This window comes from Glycine soja, chromosome 12 (assembly GCF_004193775.1).
Source record: "Glycine soja cultivar W05 chromosome 12, ASM419377v2, whole genome shotgun sequence".
Classification (NCBI taxonomy): Eukaryota; Viridiplantae; Streptophyta; class Magnoliopsida; order Fabales; family Fabaceae; genus Glycine; species Glycine soja.
The window spans coordinates 14,396,265-14,418,443 of NC_041013.1; the positions used below are offsets into that span (position 1 = coordinate 14,396,265).

A 22,179-nucleotide genomic window follows, 5' to 3' on the forward strand; every position below is an offset into this window, starting at 1 on the left:
GATTGCATAGGGAGATTGCGGCAGAGATGGAAATGGGAGCGAGACAACAATCTTTTTGGGTCGGTAGTGAGAGATGAAGCGGCGTAAAAAGAATGAACCACTATCCATTGTGATTGAAAATAATTGGGGAATAGAATTATTATCGTTATTAAACAATAAATTTGAATGAAGATAATAATATTAATAATAACATGAGAGTAAAGATTGTTGTTCGTAATATCATATCTCTTTTTTTCATTTATTTAATAATTTTTTATTTTTTAAATAAGTAAGGTAGTGATAATTTCTTGTCGCCCACTATGTTAACTCACTGTTATAAAATTTAAAATACTAACTGACACCAAATTTTTGAATGAAACATTGAAAAAATGATCAAAATAATATATTTTAAAAACATAAAAAATTAGAATAAAATTTTTAAAATATAATATACTAAAACAAAATATAATGAATTAAAAATGATATTAAATCATTTTAAATTTTGAAAAGTTAATCAAGCATTAAAGTTTATAACAACAAATTAAAAAAGAATCAAAATGAGATAAATTGAAAACATAAAGAATCTATGAAACTTTTTAAAACTAGTAGTAAAGTGAATCAACTAAAAAACATAATGGAAAAAAATGTCATTAAACCAATATTAATGACAAAAATTATATTTTAATTTTATTACAAAAATAAAACAGAAAAGAAAAACAGAGTGGGTGAACGGTAGGGGAGGAGTGGGAACTGGGAAGAAGTGGAAGAGTGAGGGAGGAGCAGTAAGACCCGCCTCTAATCGTAATTTCTGATTGCAAACCGCGTTTTCTCAAAAACTCCAAAAGTGCGCTATTCGTTCGAAACGAATGAAATTTTAGCTCAATTCAACGCACATTCGCTCGCTCGTGCGGGATTCTGGATTCGCGTTCGAAGAAAGTCACTTCGTTTGCATCTTCCGCTGAAGCGACTAAAGAGAACAGGAAATGGCTACGGTTGATGTTATTAAATCCTGCATCGATTCAATAAGACAGGTAGCACAAGCCTTCTGAAGTAGAATGTTCAATTAAGTTCAATTTCATGTCTGATTTTGTTTTCGTGGAATGATTCCACTGGGGTCTGCAATGATTATAATTTTAATTCTCGTAATTTTGCAAAATTAAGAATCAATTGGATATAGTTATAAGAAAGGAATGCTTAATACATGTTTTGTTGCATGTATCGTTTTGAATGGGAAGTTTTCTGTACTTCATTAGCCAAATTCAACAATGGGAGAGATTGGATGTATATTGGTCTACATTAGTGTCCCTGGACATCTAGATAAAACTTGTGCAACCATTTTTAGATTAAGAACAATGAATCTGATTCAGTTTAATGCAGTTTAACTTAAGAGTCATGGTATGAATTGGGTAGCAAGGTTTTAAATTGCGTTTTGTGGTTTTGTTGCTATCCTCGATATTGCTGATACAATTGAGGTTGCATGGTGGTTGTGGTGACCCCAAAAACCACGACATTGCAGCAGAAATCATGGTTGCAAATTGATTTTTAAAACCTTGTTTGGGAGCTGTATCAGTGGACCCTCCATTAGCTAGAATTTGTGTCCCAAAAGGAAAGAAGTTTTCACCTTCTGATATTGAGATTGGAAGAGGTAATCTTGGTATGTTTGTATAGCTCCAGGGAAGATAGCTTCAAGAATGATTTACTGTTGAGTTTCATTTTCATTTGAATCTATAATTTTATTTTATTTTATTTTGTACTTATAAGTAACTCTTTGTTTTTCTTCTCTTTAACATTGAGTGAAGTTATTCTTTTGTAGGTTTGTGGCCATTATAGTTACAGTTAGGCATCTTATGCTGCGCCTAAGAATTTAAATTTTCTTCTAAAAACATTACCTAGCTTACAACTGTTACTATGTGATCCTTTTCATTTAAGTTTTTCATGAATTGGTGTGCTCTTTTTTTTTTTTTTTTCAGATATCAGAGCATATTCAAGATGCTATTGTTTATTTAGATGCTGGGTCTACAGAAAGTTTCCAATTTATTGCGGCATATCCAATACTTCTTGAACTTGGGGCACGAGCTATTTGCAGTTTGGAAAACATGTGCCCACTTGATTTGGTAAGTGCTGGTATCATATTAGATTGTTGCTCGAGTTGTCTTTCTGTACTTTCAGTAAGCTACCAAGATTTGATTATCATCTCATTGAGTGATTTGCTTATGAATTTTTTTGAGGATATTACTATTTTTCTGTTTTTGAAAATGATTATATCACATGCTTTTACATGGAATGAATATTTGCTGGTGATTCGAGTGTGGATTTTCACTTTAAGGATACTTTCCTCTTGCCAAACTTTGTAGCCCATTAATTGCTAAGTATGTTATATCAGTCAATAGAGGAAGGGCATATGTCAGCTTCAGTCAAGTTTGAGTGTAGTCTGATGATGGATATCTATAATTATCAATATGTGTAATTTTTAGAATTTTGATTTGAATTTTTTATATACAGAAGAACTCAAAATATTCTTAAATTAATAATCCTGAATTCCTTTATTTAATCATAAGATAACTGTTACTCACTGAGTTGGCAGTAAACTCGTCTGAGGCTTTCTCAACTTGAATTTTAACATCATCCGCGCCTCTTCTCCTTGTTATAGGGAACATGTTAATACCCTATTGTCATTTGTCGATATTGTATTCCTGCATTTCATGGGTCAAGTCCTTTTGGGATCAAATGGTCTGACTGTCTCCAAGTGCTAGAATAATAGGAAGGGTTCTTAGTCTTTTGAGTCATTGGATTACTCTGACTCAGACATACTTGTCCAGTATTCCCTTTCATTCCCTTTACCATACTTTGAAGTCTTGCATAGCCAAGCAAAGTAGTAGAGCCCATTTCATCAGTTGGAAGGTTTGTTTCAAACCTTGATTGAAGGGTGGATTGAGTCCTGTCTGATAATCTAATATGCAGAATCATGGCTTTGGCAGCTCAATGGCTATGGTGTATTTGTATGGAGAGAAATGCCTGCGTTCAATGGTGTCTTTTAACCATAAAACTATTATGGTTGCTTTGAGGATAATGATATACAAGGAGATTGGATTGCTTTTTTTGCATATTTAAGGCTTTGAACCACTTTGATTCCTTATACTGCCTCAGATTAGCCTCTCTACTTTAATTTACAACTATTTTCTTGTATTGTATAAAATACTGTAATCCAGAAATGGTCACGTGTTGCAGCTGTAGTGTTTTCATTATGAGTGAATGGAACCAGTATAATGCGTGCTTGCTGAATGGAGCCTGTATGATACATAAATTATTTATCTCTATAAGAGATGTGAACTCTTAATGCCAAAATATGGAAGGTCATATTTCACGTTTCCTCTTGAGACCTTATTTTCTTAATCTTATCTTCAGACTCAGGCAGAGGCAGAGGGAGGGGGTGACCTGGTGGGGCCATGGTCACCCGTATTTTTTTTATATTTATTTAAATTACTATAGAGATTATTTTGTGATCCTCCTATAGTGTGTGTGTGTGTGTGTATACTTTATCTATCTAATCTATTTCTTTTATTATACTGTTTTTGTACTCAATAGTCAATTCAATATATTAAATTTCTTGCATATGTTATGCTTGTGAAAACTTAAATTTTCTTTTACTAAGTCGTGTTTTAGGCCACCCTTGAGGCAAAGTTATAGCTTTACCTCTGATTATCTTATTCTCTCGAAATTCCAATACATCTTGTTTGAACATACAAAAGTTGTAAGTTTTAATGTTTGCAGATAATGATGTTAAAGAATTGAATAATTCTTAATCCTGTATATATTTAATGTGTTGGAAATATAAATACTTACCATAAAAGGTAGTAGGAGGATAGCATTACTCTATTTGTTCTCTGTCCTTTCCATGATTCCATCCTTCTGCTTAGTAAATTTATAGTTGACGCTGTATATAACCAGGTGTGAGTAATCTTTTCATCTGCTGGCACAGATTTCTGCATGTTTCCAATGTGTTTGTACTATAATAGACTGCTTTTAGGTAAGCCACATGTATCACGATCTACTTATATTGATGGTTCCTTGTCAAGGTGGTTGATTGGAACTCAAATTCTGATCCTGGGAGGAAACTTGTGGTTATCACATCAAGTCTACTAAGTGATGCACACCGGTATATTTTACGTTGCCTGAGCGCACATCAAGTTGTTCGTCATTGCATTATATTTACATCTATCTCAGAGGTGCTTATTTGTAATTACATCTCTTCTCTTTTTCTAATTTCAATGCTTGGCTCTCTCTCTCTCTGTGTGTGTGTGTGTGTGTGTGTGTATTATTGTTCCATGTTTCATACATTAATGTTGGCTTACCTATCTATTGAAAAAAATATGGTTTTACTTTTACCTATGGATTTGAATGAGTCAATTTTTATTCTTTTAGATGCCTGAAATAATAGTTTAGCTGCTACTACTTACAAGCCTTACTACACATTTTTTTTTGTAATAACTTGACCTGGATGAAAGCATAGTGCTTTCTCAGAAACAGATTAGTTTTATATGCAAATTAGGAATGGAGCTCAATCATCTTTATAATAATAATAATAATAATAATAATAATAATTATTATTATTATTATTATTATTATTATTATTATTATGTGTTAAGCATGTCATTTTAGTATCAATTTCTTTTTCATAACATTGGTGACAGTTTTAAACAATAACATTACTAACTTGGCTTGTACCGCATTTACTCCTTTTCTTTTTGTCTCTTACAATAGTAAAATAAGCTATTAGTTTTTGAAGAATGAGTTATGGTTGCACCATAATTCATTGTTTGTTCATTAGCATGAAAATCTTAGTATTACATGGGTAGTTGGCAAGTTGCAATAAACTGATTGTATTAGTGGTGGCCCAAATTGATACGGTTTTCAAGCTGTAAAAAAGGTAATATTGTTATAGTAGAAATAGAAACAGAAGTTATTAGCTATTGCAAAACAGTTTGGGCTGTCTCTAGTTTATTTAGACTTATAAAATGTCTTAGGAATAAATCAATAAGTCAAAAGCAGATGAGGTGACTTATTTAAGTAGCAATAATTTCTCCAGTTCTTCTAAAATTGTCAGTCTGGATAGTAGAGTTGTTTTTGCTAGAGTAAAGGGACAAACTCATTATTTATCACCAATGATCAACACAAGGATGAAATTATTTTATCTATAAATATGAATTGTGGTAGCAAGTTTACAGTTATTTCGTTCTAATACCCATTTCCTACATGATTGCCTTTCTTTTTATCCTTTTTTGTTGGTTTTTCTAATACTAATTAAAATACAGACAGCACACTCAGCATTTCCTGATTCACCTCTGGGGCCAGATGCATATCATGAATATGAATCCTTACTGGTTCAAGATTATGAAGAACTAGTTAAGAAATCATGGACAAAACCTGGACAGGCAAAACATAACTTTGAAGATGGAGGACGTTCAGAGTTTCCTTCCAGCGGAGAGGATGTTCTTAATCTTGAAGCTAGTTCTAGTGGAAGAGATTTTTACGAGCACAATCAATTAGACTGCATAGAAGATGCTGTGCAGAAATTGGTTGTTTCTGTTCATCATTTTCCCATGATTTTATGTCCCATTTCACCACGAGTATTTGTCCTACCTTCAGAAGGGTTGGTGGCTGAAGCATACTTATCAGCTGAGCATGAAGATTCTATTAGTCCTGGTTTGCCTCCCTTAAGTACTGGCTTGCTCTCTGATGCTGATGATGTGCCTCCTGGAGCTACTCTTACGGCACACTTTCTCTACCATTTGGCTGCCAAGGTAACAAGTGACATGCATTCTTTAGCTGAAATGTGTGCATATTTCTGGTGATTTTTTTTCAGGATTATTTTTTTAATTTCTCAGAATGTCAGTGTTCAATCTCGAACATCAAAATAGATCTCTGATAGAACTGCTGCATGCAAAATCATACTGTTTTACTAGGGTGCACATAATTCCATTTTGAAAAAGATTTACTTGAATAAAACTTTGCTAGTAAGAGTGTTCCCTATTAAATAGATCTTTCTCTGAATGTCCTTAGCAAAAACATGGTATTTAATGAAAACACAATAGTGTTGTTTGATGCATGTAGCCAACCCCACTTAAGGGGGGAGAGGCTTTGTTGTTTTATTGAGAGTATATCTGATTTTCCAGTAGTGACAATACCTTTTGTTTTTTTTTTTGTTTCTTCTTTAATTTGTTTCTTTGACCATTAATTCTTTTTGTTTAAGATATAGATGGACTTGAAAATGGAAATTTTCTCCCTTGGTGATATATCAAAAACTGTGGGAAAAATATTGACAGACATGTCAAGTCTTTATGACGTAGGTCGCCGTAAACGATCAGCAGGGCTGTTACTCATTGATCGTACACTTGATCTTCTCACTCCTTGCTGTCATGGGGACTCACTTGTTGACCGTATGTTTTCTTCTTTGCCCCATAGAAATAGAACATTTTCCCATGGTTCAGGAAGCCAACTCAAACTTAGTTCTTCCTACCTGCACCGTGCTCCTTTAGATGTTCAGATACCACTTGCAAAGATCCTGGATGAGGAAGATTGGCAAATAGACAATTTTCGACTTTTAGAAACTGTTGAAGCTTTTTTGTGTGGTTGGAATTCTGGTAATTCTGATTCTCAGATTGAAGGCTTGATTAACCTAAGCCAGAAAATTCATGACAAGCCTAGTCAGTCTGATGTAGAGATACTTACTGGGTCCTTTGTCTCCTCGGAAAATTTCCGTGGAATGCCATTATTGGAGGCTATTCTAGATAGAAAAACAAAAGATGGGGCCCTACTGGTCAAGAAATGGCTACAAGAAACTCTGCGCAGGGAAAATGTTACTGTGAATGTGAAGTCTCGTCCTGGTCTTGTTACAAAGCCAGAGTTGCAAGCTATGATCAAAGCTTTGTCCAGGAGCCAATCGTCTTTGCTAAGGAACAAAGGAATTATCCAATTAGCTTCAGCCACATTGTTTGCCCTTGAGGAATCAAATTATGCTAAATGGGATGCATTTAGCAGTGCAGAGAAAATTCTGGGTGTTAGTTCTGGAGAAACAAGTCAAAGTCTTGCCATTCAAATTGGTGATCTCATCAATAAGACTGCTTTTTTGGGATCACATGTAAATGAAGGGAAAAGGGAGATCTCAAAGGGGTTACTTTCTTTGCAAGATGCTTTGCTGTTGATGATCATTGGATATATATTGGCTGGTGAGAATTTTCCAACATCTGGTTCTGATGGGCCATTTTCTTGGCAAGAGGAACATTTGTTAAAGGAAGCTGTTGTAGATGCTCTTCTTGAAAATCCATCAGTAGCAAATCTCAAGTTTCTACATGGACTAAGGGAAGATCTTGAAACTAATGTAAGCAAATCAAAATCAGAGGAAACAGCTGAAGAACCTTCAAAATTAGATATTGATGATTTTGATGATGATCAGTGGGGTAAATGGGGTGACGAAGATGGTGATGGTGACAATAAAAATGAAAAAGTGTATGGTGACGTGCAACTGAAGTTGGAGTTGCGTGATAGGGTGGATAACTTTTTCAAATTTCTTCATAAGTTATCTGATCTGAAAAGAAAGAATATACCATTGAGGGATGGATCATTGACTACGGAAGCTAATTTTGATGAGGATAGAAAAGGATTACTTTATAAGCTACTAACAAGGGTGTTGGGCAAGTACGATGTGCCTGGGTTAGAATATCATTCTTCCACTGTGGGGCGCTTGTTTAAAAGTGGGTTTGGAAGATTTGGCCTTGGTCAGGTAAATTATGGTTTCTTAACCTCTGGCTATGCAGGACATTGCTTCAGTAGTCCAGTTCAAATATGCTAATAATTTCTTTTTTATCCTTTGGTCTATTCTTCCTCTCATTACGAATGCTGCAGGCCAAACCAAGTCTTGCCGATCAAAATGTCATTTTGGTGTTTGTTATTGGGGGCATTAATGGACTCGAGGTGAAATTCTGATTACCTTTGTTTCCTCTCCCTTTGTCTGTGAATAACAATATGGACATGGTATTGCCATGAAAGTTTTATAAACATGATGCATGTTTTACAAATGATGAGACATTGGTTGTCTTTTTTCTGTATACATAACCTTCTGTGTTTAATTTAAAACACGCTCCTTGATTTCTGTCACTGTCACATAGGTGCGTGAAGCTCATAAGGCATTGGGTGAAAGTGGAAGACCTGATATAGAGTTGCTTGTTGGTGGAACAACTCTCCTCACTTCCAATGACATGCTCGACTTACTGTTAGGGGACTCGAGTTACATTTAATTCGTTCATCAATTAGAAAAATAGGAGATAGAAATTAAATTGAATTGGTTTTCCTGTACGTTGTAACTTTAACTGTTGAATAGGCAGTTCAAATAGAGAAAATAATAACTTTTTTCTGCAGTCAAAATTGGCTTTCAAAAATATAAATCACAGTTCAAGAATTTGGATGGGTGGCCATTCATGGAAGCATGAATGGATACTCCAGAAGGGCAAGCGCATGATTATTGTCCAATATACTTTCGATACGAGTATGTGCATGTTTGGATATCTGTTACAAACAGAAGTTGATGTCAAATGAAGTTAGCAAAAACATAACCACCCTTTCTTTTGTGTTTAGTAAGCGGTAGACTATTGGATTTAGTCTAGAAATTCATGATCCAACTTCTTGAAATTCATGTTCAACAAGTTGGACTGGAAACCATACATACTATGTATATCTTGGCCAAAATTGAATGTGTCTAGACAGTGTCGAGTCTTACTTTCATTTTGTTCTCACTGTTACAGCATAAGACATGATGTGGACACGGTTTGCTACGTGGTTTAATTCAGTAAAAAAATGATGGACCATATAGTATGTGTTTTAACTTTTAGGTTGACAAATCTACCCATAAATCTATGTTTGAGAAATATTATTATATCAGCTTCTTCTCTACTTTTTTTTGAAGAGGAAACACAATTATATCAAAAAAGAAAAATTATATAATAAAATATTTTAAAACATATCCGTTGAATTAAAACAAAAACGGAATGGTGTGAATTAGATAAACAATAGATGCATACTGCACGAGCATATATATATATATATATATATATATATATATATATATATATTATGTTTTATAAGATATTTTTTAGTTTTTTTTACTAACTAAAAAACTTATTTGATTGTTTGATAAACAAAATTTTTAATAGTTTTTTGTGTTGTTTGAAATGTTACTTGAAGTAACATTTTTTAAAATGTTAGTTTTTAACTTTTTATATTTTCTTTTTATTTAATGTTTTAGTTATTTTTTTTATTTTTAAATAAATCATGATTTTATTTTTTTATCATTTTATATATTTTAGTTATTTTAACAACTAGTTTCATCAAGCCCTTATAATTTAATAAGTTAATTTAAATTTTTTATTATCAGCCAACTTTTCAACTTTCAATTATTTTTTTAACTTCCAATTAGTTATATCAAATATAACCATTGTACATAAAAAGTTATATGAAAACTTTTCCCATTGTAAAATTAATAGAATGGATAAAGGCCTATTATAACAATTAAAATATAATTTTTTTCATACAAAAGATTAATTTTTAAATGGGTATCACCTGTCCAACGAAAATGTTTAACTTTCTTATTTTGTAAGCTTAAATTTAAATCAACCAACGATGATTGAAAGTTGAAAAATTCTACTTAAGGTCTATCCGATCTTCATAGATATTTTAAGGTTTAAATATATTCTACATCCCTCAAATTTGAGATTTGTCTTTTTTAATTACTCAAATTAAAATGTATTTATTTAGTTTTTTAAATTTATAAAATATTTTTTTAGTCCTCTTGACTTATTTTTTATTATTTAAATGACCAATTTATAGCGATTTTTACGAAAGGAGAGATTAGAAAAACATTTGGAAAATTTAAAGATTAAAAAATACAAGTTTTATCATTAGAAGACTATAAAAATAATTCATATGTTTGAATTTAACCCGATCGAGCGCGTTTCACAATCCGTATTAGAATTCGGGGTGTTTCAAAACCCGAACCAACGTGGCCTCCTTCTTCCCCAGCAAAACCTCATTTCCCAAAAACCAAAACCCCTCTCTGTCTCTCTCTCCCTCTAACACTCTCACACACTTCCACCATGGCGGCACTTAAGCTTCTCCTCTCCCAAGCTCGCCGCCATTCCTTCCCCAAACGCGCTTCTCACTTCCACTCTCCTATCTCTCTCTCCTCTCACAGATCCCTCTGCTCTTCCTCCGAATCAAACTCAAACCCTCCCCGCAGACCCTTCGAACCAATCCCCATCCAACCCGTCTCCTACCCTGTCAAACCCAAACCCCCGCCGCCCGAACCTCAACCCGAACTTGAACCTTCACCCGAACCACAATCCCACCGCCCTCCGCCGCCGGACTCGCAACGCGCGTGGACGCGCGAGGACATCCGGTACGTGAAAGACGGGCCGTCGATCGCACCGGTGTCGTACTCCTCGCGCGGCGTGGCGCCGCTCCCCGACGACAGGGCGCCTGTGGCGGCGGAGGACGCGGTGGAGAGCGAGAGAAGGATGATCGAGGCGGAGAATGAAATGAGGATGCGAATGGCCAAGGCCGCCGAGGATGAAAGAATGAAGGTGCCTTTCCCGCTGCTGATTAAGCCCAAGAAAAACGAGAAGCCGCCTCCGCTTGATTTGAACGAAGCCATTCGCCAAGTTAAGGTGCAAAAAAAAAAAAAAAAAAGAAAGAACATTTTTCACATTATAGATAGTTTAGAGTTTGTGCTGTTTTTTGGTTTCAATGAATGAAGTGGTGGCGATTGACTTGTGTTGCCCGTTTTTGTTCAGTGAATGAAGTGGTTCGTTTAGTTCAGGGACCAAATTTAGTATTAGGTTGATGATGATCTTTAAAAGCTCTCTCATATAACTTCTCTAAAAGATGATTTTTAACTTATGCATAAGCTTATTTTAGCTTATGTAGAAGTCCATTTCATTGTTTTCTTCTTATTTTCTTCTTTTAGAAGTGCTTTGGGATGGTAATGAATTCAGTGTTGGTTGTTGGCTTGTCTTGCTCGTTTTTGTTCACTGGAATGAAGTGGTTAGTTCCGGGGCTGAACATGGGATTAGGTTGTTGGTGCTAATGGTGCAAGAGTGATGTGTGTAAAATGATGAATTTATTTTATTTCTATGTCTTTAATTTTATGTTGACTAACGTACTATTAATCAGGGAACTCGTGCAAAGTAATATACCTGAAACTTTGGTCTTTAACCAAGCTGAATATTGTCAAATGATTCATGTAGCTCTTCTTGGATAAGCTTAAAGAAAACAAAAATGAAATAAGCTTCTTATATGCTAAAAATAGCTTATGCATAAGTTTAAAAAATCAGCTTTAATTTAGCATCTGCAAAAGTTGATTTTAACATGTGTAGCTTCTCCAAAAGCTGATTTTAACTTATGCATAAGCTATTTTTAGCATTCAAGAGAAGCTTATTTAATTTTTTCTTCTTCTATAAGTACTTATGGATAGACTTATTCAATCAGGGCCCTAGTAGAATAAGACTTTTGTTGTATGTTAACTGTTTTTGGCTGATAATTCTTGCTAGCTTAATTTGTAGACCATATGTGTATACTGCGTAGGAGTTTTGTTAGAGCTTTGGGTAATGCCATGGTGGGATTATTGGTTATTAGAAATATGTTACTGTATGAGAAATTATATGTCAAACAAAGAGTCTTGGATCCTCCAATGAGAAATCTAGGCACAAAATTTATATAAAAATTACTGGGATATTTGTGGCCTGCTTAGTAATTTCAACGGAATGTCTAAGCTGTTACTTTGGTGAAAGAGTTTGTAAGCTGTGTCTCATTTAATATTTTTTGTAAAATGCATCTTGAGACTGTTAAAGGGTGTGTTTGGATTAGCGTTGAATGGAGAAATTGCATGCTCAAATGCAAAAATTTCAAAGCAACTATGTTGTATTTTCATCTGCAACCCCATTGGTGTTGGATTCAACTACTTCCCAAACACACACTCACATTGTTTTAGGGGACTGAAACTGAATACTACTTGAAGTCTGTTATTAGGTATATATGTAATACATATGATTGTCTTGGGAAAAAAAATGAGTACCTATTGCAATAAGTTTCTACAAGCTATGGCCTCAAAATTTAGATACATAGATAGAAAACTATGTGTTGTTTACTTATGCTACTTTGCTCCTTGTTAGGGAGACCAATTTACAGAGTATAAAAATCATGATGAGATTTTAATAATACCAGCTGCTTTTTTTTTCTTTTTTTTGTGTGATTCTGTATTTGTGTACTTATAGCTGTAAATGAGTTTGCATGCAGTATGCACTTACAAAAGTATTGTGTATAGCACATCCCCCTGTTGAGTTTTTAATTTCAAATATTTATTATTTGTGACAACAGTATTGACACATACACTCTCTCTAACCTGTTCCCTTTTCTCAATAACAAGTACCTCTAAATTAATGAATTGTTAGGATATCTAATATGCTAAATATATTCATTATATCTAACTGGTGGTGCTATTGATTGGATTAGTATATCCTTAGTAGTGATCTTTGCATTTTACCTTGAATGTTCCATCAGTTGCTGTCATTTAATATAGTTACATATTGTTCAGACCAATGCCAAGGCAAAGTTTGATGAAACTGTTGAAGCACATATAAGATTGGGTGTTGATTCAAAGCGAACAGAAATGGTATGTATAAATTTTTTTCCCTTTTCCCTGTCTTGGATGTGTTTATGTGCTTGAGTGATTCTTTGAACATCATATATATTTTGAATTTGACATGCTGACTTAAGGCTCTGTGGGTTTGTCATGTTCAAGAAGTTGCATAAAGTGATACTTTAGTCTTAATACTTGGTGGCATATGCTTTTCAAAGATGAATGTCCAGTTATTTCTGCTGGCTAAACAAATTGATTCTCTTGGAAGTTGGATCTATATAGCTCCTGTGTTCTCAAAGACTTGCCCTGTCTACAAAGACTTCAAATTACCTATCCTATATATTTATATATGCTTTCAATTGATGGTTAGAGAAATGGGTCCTATTATTTGATATATTCAGCAAATATGGACATTTCTATGTTCTTTCTTGAAACATGCTGAGTATTATTAATTTTGCTGAGGACGTGTTTTTTTAAAAAAATATATAATAAATTTAATAATATCTTTAAAAGCACAGCTTTTTTTTAACTTCCCTAAGCATTATGCTGTGAAATAATAATAATAATTAATAATAATTATTATTATTATTATTACTATTATTATTATTATTATTATGAATGAACTATCTTGGAAAATTTCTTCAAAGACTATCAAACAGAATCTACAAAATTTTGTAATTTTGTTTTCTGTAAACTTTTTGTGCTTATACATCCCACATCACTGTTATATGCCTTTTCTGTGTGGATAAAAAAAAATGTTCTTTTCTGTTTCATTAATCCTTTGCTTTAGGTGATAATGATTTCAACTCTGGCAGGCAGTTCGTGGTACTGTGATTCTGCCTCATGGTGCTCCGAAGGTAAATTATGAACGTTAAGCAATTGGAATAATGGTAGGTTTGTCATCTAATTATTCATACCTTCCAGGCCGTCAGTGTGGCTGTTTTTGCAGAAGGGGCTGAGGCAGAGGAAGCAAAAGCTGCAGGAGCTGATATAGTTGGTGGTAAAGAGCTTATTGAGGAGATTGCTAGTAATGAACTGATCTCTTTCTCCCAAGTAATTTTGTACATCATTTTTATAGATTTTCCCCCTACTAAAATTTGTGAAAAGCAAAGGTGCATATGCATATTGCCCCTTGCCTTCTTGGTTTTATTCTTGCTTTTCTTATTTTGTTAGCTGCATATTCGTCTCCTTCTGTGACATTAGTTTTGTTGTTAATGTGCTCAAGAGACACTTTGAGTGTCACTCAACTGTGCAGGGGATATTTTAAACATGTCTTTGGTGCCTTAGCAACTATAATTTTTCCTTTTCATGCCAAGAATATAAAGTTTCTAAACTACATTATCCTTATCTAATATATATATATATATACACTTATAGGTGGTAAAAATAAGCTTAAAGTTGACAAATGCTTCTCAACTCCTGGAATGGCACCTCATCTTGGAAAGGTATTTTTTTATTTTTTACTTGAATAGTCTTATACTTGTAAAATCATCTGAATTAATAGTTTTTTTTATCAGATTAATAGTTTTATCTTCTAAAGCTTATATGAACTTTTATGCAGATAGCACAATATCTTAGAAAGCGAAGACTGATGCCAGATAAGAAGGTTAGTTTATCAACATTTGTTGGCATTTTTTAATTTTGAAGTCTGGGCATAAGTGGATTGTATGTAACTCTTGTTTGGTTGCATTTATGTTTTACAGCTAGGTACTCTTACTAGTGATATTGCTGGGCAGTTGAAAGAGCTAAGACAAGGCCGTGTAGAGTTTAAAATGGAAAGTAAATCAATTTTGCATGTGGGACTTGGAAAGGTACCGGGGTGTTCCCTTCCAACTCTTTATAGACTTCATTAAAAGTAATAAGTGTGTTGCATGAGATGTTCTATGCTTTCAATAATATCCACAGGTAAGCTACAAAGAGGAGGCTTTACGGGAGAATATTAGTGCGTTTATGAATGCTGTATTGCTTGCAAAGCCTGCTGGCTTAAAGAAGAGTAAGTAGCACACAAATCCTTATGCTCTCCTCTCTGTTTGGAGAAAAAAATAGATGAAATGTCAGATCACAGCTGATAACCTTCCCTCCCTTCCCCTCCCCTCCCCCTCGACCTATATTTACAACAAATGCCATAACACGAAATCTTATTTACAACAAAAGCTTTGGAGGTGCAATTTTGGGGGCTCAATTTCCCCTTTCACTTGGTGTACCATGATCACAAATTTTATGTGCTAAGGTTACTTCTATTATCTTACAATTCTCTTCTTTGTTGTTAGCTTCCAAATATGCTGGGTATGTGCTGTCTGTCCATGTAAGCAGCACGGTAAGCTCTTACATCTCATTCTTGTTTCATTCTTTTATGTCCATTAAATGTATTTAAGATTGAAAGTTACCATTTTATTCTTGCATTTCACATTAATGATACTAAAACAAACTTTAGGTGTACATACAATTCCTCCTTCCTCCCCTATTCTTATTCTCTTCGAAAAACAGAAAGATGTTAATGGACATTGAATTTTGAAATGATGGAACATCTGTAAACAGTTTGCTGGCAAAAATTAGTTTAGGGGACAAGTTTTAACTATCAAAACACTCCATTATGACAGAGAAAAAGGAGGAAATTATTAGAAAGGACTTCTGTTTGGTAATAATCTTCTGTGGAGGATAGTTATTTATGATTATTTATTGGTTAAATGGCATATTAGATATTGTAAACAGTTGGGACAATATTTGGGGATAATACTTAACTGAATTATTCACTCAGCTAAAGACATTTTATACATATACAGACCAAGGGTCAACAAGTACAAAAAGGGAGAAAAAGAGTAAACTGTACACTGATAATAAAGCACACAAAATACATAATTGCAACCATGTTTTGGTCTTTTATATATCTGTAGAATATATGAGGAGGTGATGAAGGAGAAGGATGTGATGTAGGGGAAGCCAATGGAAAAGGACATGAACCAGAAGAATCTTCATGTCATGTTGGACTAGTTCCTTGCATCCTGTGTTGGCATGCCATAGAAGGAGGTGAAGATAGTTCAGCTAAACTATTGGTTCGAGAGAGAGACAAATTTTCTTCTTGGTGGGAAGTCTTATAGGTAGAAGACACAACTAGACTGAAGGATGAGATAGGTAAGACCTATTGGATAGAGTTGAAATCTTGAATGGATGATGAGAAGAAGGGGATATCTTCAAAAAAGATAACATCAACAGACATGTAGTACCTTCTAGTAGCTGAAGAATAACACCTATACCCTTTCTGAAGATGAGAATACCCAAGAAAAACACATTTGATTGCCTTTGCAGTGAGCTTGTCCAAACCTGGAGTAACATCATGGACAAAACAAGTGCAACCAAATACACGAGGAGAAACATGATATAAAGGTTCATGTGGAGAGATAATGGGAAGGGGAATTCTATTATCAAGTGTGGAAGAAGGCATTTTGTTTATTAGAAAACAAGTAGTGAGAACTGCATCACCCTAATGATGAACAGGGACATTTGCATTAAGCAATAAGGTGTATGCAGTCTCAACTAGATGTCTATTTTTCCTTTCTGCTATTCCATTTTGTTGTGGTGTATGGAGCAAGTAGATTGTTGCAAAATGCCTTGTGAGGATAAAAAGGAAGAGAGAGCAGAAGAAAAGTATTCTTTAGCATTGTCATTCTTGAGGACTTCAATTATTTTACCAAATTGGTTCTTGATTTCATTGAGGAAGGATACAAAGATAGGTGAAAGTTCAGATCTATCTTTCATCAAATAAACCCAAGTACACCAAGAATACTCATCAATAAAGGTGACAATATCTGAATCCAAAGGATGTGACACAACTTGGATCCCAAATATCTAAATGAATAGTGGAAAAAGGAGAATTACATCTTGTTTCAGTTTGCTTAGGAAAGGAAGACCTAACATGTTTACCTAATTGACATGATTCACATTCTAACGCTTGTAATTTACCAAGACTAGGAACCATTTGGTTCAACTTTGACAAATTTGGATGACCTAAGTGATCACGAATAAGTTTGGGAGATGGGGTTGCCAAACAGGACAGAGGAATTAGTTTCTAGATAGTAGAGTCCTCTTGATTTATGTCCTACTCCAATTGTTCGTCTTGTACCATGTTCCTGTATAACAAAAGAATCAGCACAGAATGTTACAGAACAATTTAGAGACTTGGTTAATTGACTTAGAGAGATTAGATTAAAGGGACAATTAGGAACAAAAAGGACAGATTCTAAGTTTAAGGAAGAAGGTAGTGGAATTTGACCAACACCTTTGGAACCTACCTTGGAGTCATTGGCTAAGGTTATGAGGTGAGGGAATTTTTGGGAAGACATAGAGGTAAACAAAGAGGCATTACCAGAAATATGGTCAGAAGCACCTGAATCAATCACCCATGGACCTTGACTGTACATGTATTGAGAAAATCAAGCAATTGAAAAACTAGAGGTTGAAGATGATTGGGTCTGGCTGTTGGACTTCAACCAAAGATATTCCTGATACTCAGCTTCAGATAACAGTCGTTTAGAAATTCCTTCCTTGGAGACATTTGTTGTTTTCTAAGGGAAGCCATGCAAGTTCTAATAGGATAGTTGAGTATGACCTTTCCTTTTACAATGTGAACACCAAGGGCGGCCACAACTTCCATTTCTTACTCGGTTTCCAAAATAAGTCATATCTGAAGAAAAGAGGACCAAAACTAACTAGGACCACAATGAAAAACCGGGATGAAACCTTTGAGAGAACTGACCCACTACTCGAATGTGGGCAACAAAATAAGAAAAAGGCTTGGAATGGGTCCAGGAAGTGTCGAAAAACCGTTCTGTGGTGGTCAAGTGACTTTCCGATCATCGGAGACCAACGTGTGGACAGAACGTGTCTGACTGGGTCATGTGAAGAAGTGATGCTTGAGAGCGTGAGCAGGATTCTGACCTCGAAACTTGCAGGGGTCAATCGCGATTCGGAAAACGCACCAGATCTAGGTGTCATCAGTGAAAAGACCGGTGATGGCAGACCGTGGCGCTTGTGACAAATAGTTGACGGAAGCACAGAGCGGGATTGACCCGCTCTGATACCAAGTTGAGACACAATATTTGGGGATAATACTTAACTGAGTTATTCGCTCGGCTGAAGACATTTTATATATATACAGACCAAGGGTCAACAAGTACAAAAAGGGAGAAAAAGAGTAAAAAGTACACTGATAATAAAGCACACAAAATACATAATTGCAACCATGTTTTGGTCTTTTATATATCTGTAGAATATATGAACATAAATGATACACCTTTTTTCTGATGTCTTCTTGACATCAGTCTATTCAATACTTGTGAGGAATCATGAATTTAGAAAATGATGGCTGTGTTTTTCTTGTTGCCACCTTGTGCACTAAGTATCTCATATTGGCAAAAGGAATGAACTTCTCACTACAATCTTTTATGGTCTAGTTACTTTTATTCCTTATTAATATTATTTCAAGGTAGGGTGGATAATAGGATAGGCAGATTTTTTTTTTTTTTTTATTAACTTTACCTTGGATGAGCTTTGGGTATAATCACATCAGTGTAAATTCTTGAATCATTGAAGAAGAATCATGCAAGCATAATTCTCTTATTCTCTTAATTTAATATAATCAATGTGATAATGATGATCATTGATCGGGTTTCATTTTTGTAAAAATGAATCATGGAATTTAACATCATCTCCACCTACTACGGCTTAGTTGTTAATATTGCATGTGAATATAACATCATGGAATTTGATTTGTAAATTGTTTCTCCCAAGTCATTTATGAGTCTCTCATTGTTGGCTCGTTCAGGATGCATGTAGTTGCTCTGATTTATAGCATCTGATAGACTATATGAATAACACATGGTATAGGATGAAGGGATACATAAGAATATAAGCTGTGTAGAAAAAAGGTATAGTTTAATCTTGTTTGAGATTATTAAGAAAATGTGAAGAATAGGGTCGGGATAAGCAGTTAACTTAAGCGTAATCTTGTTTGAGATTATTATTTATTAAGAGTGAGCAATGACAGGGCAAGTGAAACAAAAGGGAGGGAGTTGTAAAATGGGAGAAGCGAAGACTTAAATTTGCTAATATCATTAATTGCAGTATGGTGCATTATGTCTCACTCTTGTAACGTTTCAAGTTATTTGGTTCTATCGTATTGATGCAGATGGGCCCAGGATTACCTGTATCAATACAATCAATATCCAAAGCAGCAGATAACTACAAGAAAATGCATGTGGTATGAATCATGTGGATATGGCAAATGTGGGCTTTCAACATGAATCCAAGCTTAGATGAACATATGTTGTTGTCGTAGGTTTTTGTTCATTGTCATTGATTATGTAAGCTTTGTTTAGTGATATATGTGGCAATAAGCGAAAGTTTTGACATTTTTTTGTGTAAGCTTGTTGAATTTTCTGGTCACCTTAATGGTGTATCATGTTCCTCATTGCACCACAGAAAATTATGCCATTACTAAGTTTATTATTTTAAAGCAATAGATACTAACCTTTTGATATCTGGATTTAATGGTTTATTGTTTACTGATCACCTGCAAACTGATTTTATATGACAATGATCTTTTGGGGTTGATGTGTTAAAATGTATATGCCAATGCTTTTTGGGGTTGCTTCTTTGCGTATATAATTTGCAGTGGTCAGTGCATGTGATTTTTTAAACACTCGTGAAGTTTTATTTTTTATTTTTAAATAATTTATGGAAAACGATTGTCATTGATTTTAAACAATTTTTAAAAAGAATTATGCAAAGAAAATAATTGACTAACAATTAACAAGTGAAGAATGTTGATTCACTTGCATGTAATTACTGATAGATATTTCTAGAATTTGATCATGAGATGAATATATATAAATGCAAATACATCTAATCAATTTTTATTGTTGATTGTATGTTTTGTTAGTACTGAAGCGTTTGAGTCAGACATGCTCAAGAGTTGAAACTATCAAAGTGGGTTGATGGTAAGATTAGGTCGCAAAACAAGCTAGGTAGAATAAGACTAATTTGATATATATATAAAAAAAAAAAAAGATAAGATTAATTTAAGAGACTTGTTATATTAGGTTGCAAAACAAGCTCCGTGAAATAAGATTGTAAGAGTAAGGTAGATCACAAAATGAGATTTTAGATTATTTTGGTAGATTTTAAGTGTCATGTTAAGATTAAAGATCTCTTAAGATCTGTTTTATTTTTGTAGTGGTAGATCTCATTTTGAGATTTTAGATAATTTTTTATAAGTCTCACATGAATCTTACTTTTAAATATTTTATTTAATTATTTATTAAATTAAATATAATTAATTTCATGCAACATTGAATTTTTTTATAAATATTAAAAAATAAGAAAATTGATTTTTTTTAGATCCGTTGTAGTGTGCTTTTCAATTCTTTCTGACTGTTCACGTTTCGTTCGTTTAATTTTTCGAACATGACTTTGTACATAGTGATCACTTTTTTCTTTCCCAACATCCCACTTCTTCCTTTTTCCAAGGTTCACTTTCCCTCTTTTTTTCAATTTTTTCTCCATCCTCTTCTTTCTTTTGTCCTCTCCCTTCCCATGGGTTTGGTTTTTTTAAGTAATTTTTATATTTTTTTAAGTTCATGCAGATATCTTTAGAGTTATTATGCAAGAACACATTTTCCACCTTAGAGATCTCTGCAACACTTTTATTGTAAGATTTATACAATACTAGATCTTGAGGTTAAAATCTTTACTCAAGATCTGATACTAAAGATGTTTTAAGAGACTTGTTGTAGTGGTTGACTTTTAATTTCAAAAATTGATTTTATTTTTTAATAAAAATGAGGAAAAAATACCCAGCACCAAGTCCATGCCCCACTCCTACATGCAGCAATTACGGTTCTAAAAATTCAATTATTGAATTCCTCAAGGCAAATGGCAAAGAAAAATATTCGCAAAAAGTACCCAATTCAATTTCAATAACGCCACCTTATTGTATTTCGGCATCGTCCCATTAATGATTTTATACTGAATCGATTATTTCCCTCCAATTTTTGGTTGGTGCATACCTTTTTCTCTGCAAGCTTCATGTTGTTAGTCAACGTGACTATTACTGATTAAAGGTCCGCGACCGAATAAAACGCGGAAGGAGACTATTCTACCTTTGGTACTCAACTAAGCATATCATGATTCACAACCATGCAGATGATAGTTAACTATAATGCTTGTTTAAATACGCAAATATATGTGATCGGTGAAATCTCATGAAAAATGTATGAGAATCTTAAATATTAAATCCCATTTCGGATTAACGTAAGTCAATGAGGAGGATCCACGCATGTTTCAAATTTCAATTGTTAATTTATCGCTTTTGGCCGCTGACAAGTTCATGTGTTCCCTAAGAAAATAATATATACCAACAGAAAAAAGAAAATGTCAATCATTGAACTTGTTTTCATGATTTGTATACGATTAACGTATCATATTATTATTATTATTATTATTATTATTATTATTATTATTATTATTATTATTATTATTATTATTATTATTATTATTATTATATAGTGTAATAATATATTATTCAGTCGATAGATTAATTAATATAAAATTGTTTTAATTTAACTACACAATTATATTAAAAATTAGAAAGAAAAAACTTATCACTTATACTAATTTTATTCAATTTGTGTAGGATTGTTTCCAGAATAAAATACTTATGATATATATTTTAAGCTTATAGTATTTTCCTATTTGGCATCATAAAACCATAATATTTATATTAAAAAGATTATTTTTATTTAATAAAAATATCCAAGGGAGCAAAGCATGATAAGATTTTTATTTTTTCTGTGAGTAGTATATACCTTTTTCTTTTTGTCATTAAACCAAATCTTCAAAGTCATTAATTAATCCCAGGCATGCATGGGAGCCACGACCATGACGTATCCTTATCCAAGTGCTACATATTGCTTTATTATCAACCACTATAATCGGGGTTGAAAGTTTTTTGTCAAATCATGTAATCTTTTATTAAAGTCTAGAGACAGTTGATAAATAATTGAATTCTTCAAACATGTTAATCAGACTTTAATTTTTAGTAATGTATATAAGAAAGATTTTATTAAGAACGATAAATCTTTTTTTTTTTTGGTGATTAATTTCTATAATTTGAAAGAGTTAGTTTTTGTTTGTGAAATATACCCTTATTGCATATAAAAAAAATATATCCTTTTTTTTAAAAAAAAATTAATACTTATCACCTTGGAATCTGTAATTTGTTTCATTTTATTTATGGTTGAAAAATTTAAGGAAATATTATTTTTTCTAACTTTATTCATTTTTTTCATATTAACTAATAGGGCAAGGGTTGTTAAAAAAACTAATAGGGCAAGGAACAGTTATATTTTATTTTTTCTGTAAAAAAAAGTTATGCTTTATTTAAAAAAAAAAAACTCAGCAATATATCGTATATAGACTAGTAGTCTAAACTTAAACAAAAATACTGCCCCTTAAAAGAT

At 33.4% G+C, this 22,179-nt stretch overlaps 2 protein-coding genes across 2 annotated transcripts; both read left to right on the forward strand.

Annotated features, from left to right (window-relative positions):
- Nucleotides 1-691: 691 nt before the first annotated feature.
- On the forward strand, nucleotides 692-8,613 carry LOC114380036 (sec1 family domain-containing protein MIP3-like). The gene is made up of 7 exons (XM_028338938.1): nucleotides 692-1,010; nucleotides 1,950-2,093; nucleotides 4,056-4,205; nucleotides 5,292-5,780; nucleotides 6,236-7,759; nucleotides 7,882-7,950; nucleotides 8,145-8,613. Exons 1-7 carry the CDS (start codon nucleotides 963-965, stop codon nucleotides 8,271-8,273), a joined length of 2,553 nt encoding a protein of 850 aa, XP_028194739.1. The 5' UTR covers nucleotides 692-962; the 3' UTR covers nucleotides 8,274-8,613.
- A 1,365-nt stretch (nucleotides 8,614-9,978) lies between these two features.
- On the forward strand, nucleotides 9,979-19,205 carry LOC114380199 (50S ribosomal protein L1-like). Its single transcript, XM_028339168.1, has 10 exons — nucleotides 9,979-10,694; nucleotides 12,620-12,697; nucleotides 13,480-13,521; nucleotides 13,589-13,691; nucleotides 14,042-14,109; nucleotides 14,226-14,270; nucleotides 14,368-14,475; nucleotides 14,570-14,657; nucleotides 14,935-14,981; nucleotides 18,849-19,205. The coding sequence occupies exons 1-10, from the start codon at nucleotides 10,125-10,127 to the stop codon at nucleotides 18,924-18,926; spliced, it is 1,227 nt and encodes a 408-aa protein (XP_028194969.1). The 5' UTR covers nucleotides 9,979-10,124; the 3' UTR covers nucleotides 18,927-19,205.
- Nucleotides 19,206-22,179: the final 2,974 nt, after the last annotated feature.

What these genes read in the sequence shown, in the direction of transcription:
- LOC114380199 (XM_028339168.1), top strand. Translation starts at nt 10,125, where the DNA reads ATGGCGGCACTTAAGCTTCTCCTCTCCCAAGCTCGCCGCCATTCCTTC. An exon ending in ATTCAAAGCGAACAGAAATG is followed by an intron (nt 12,698 to 13,479) that starts GTATGTATAAAT and finishes CAACTCTGGCAG; the next exon opens with GCAGTTCGTGGTACTGTGAT. An exon ending in GCTTATTGAGGAGATTGCTA is followed by an intron (nt 13,692 to 14,041) that starts GTAATGAACTGA and finishes ATACACTTATAG; the next exon opens with GTGGTAAAAATAAGCTTAAA.
- LOC114380036 (XM_028338938.1), top strand. Translation starts at nt 963, where the DNA reads ATGGCTACGGTTGATGTTATTAAATCCTGCATCGATTCAATAAGACAG. An exon ending in TATTTACATCTATCTCAGAG is followed by an intron (nt 4,206 to 5,291) that starts GTGCTTATTTGT and finishes ATTAAAATACAG; the next exon opens with ACAGCACACTCAGCATTTCC. An exon ending in TCTACCATTTGGCTGCCAAG is followed by an intron (nt 5,781 to 6,235) that starts GTAACAAGTGAC and finishes TTTAAGATATAG; the next exon opens with ATGGACTTGAAAATGGAAAT.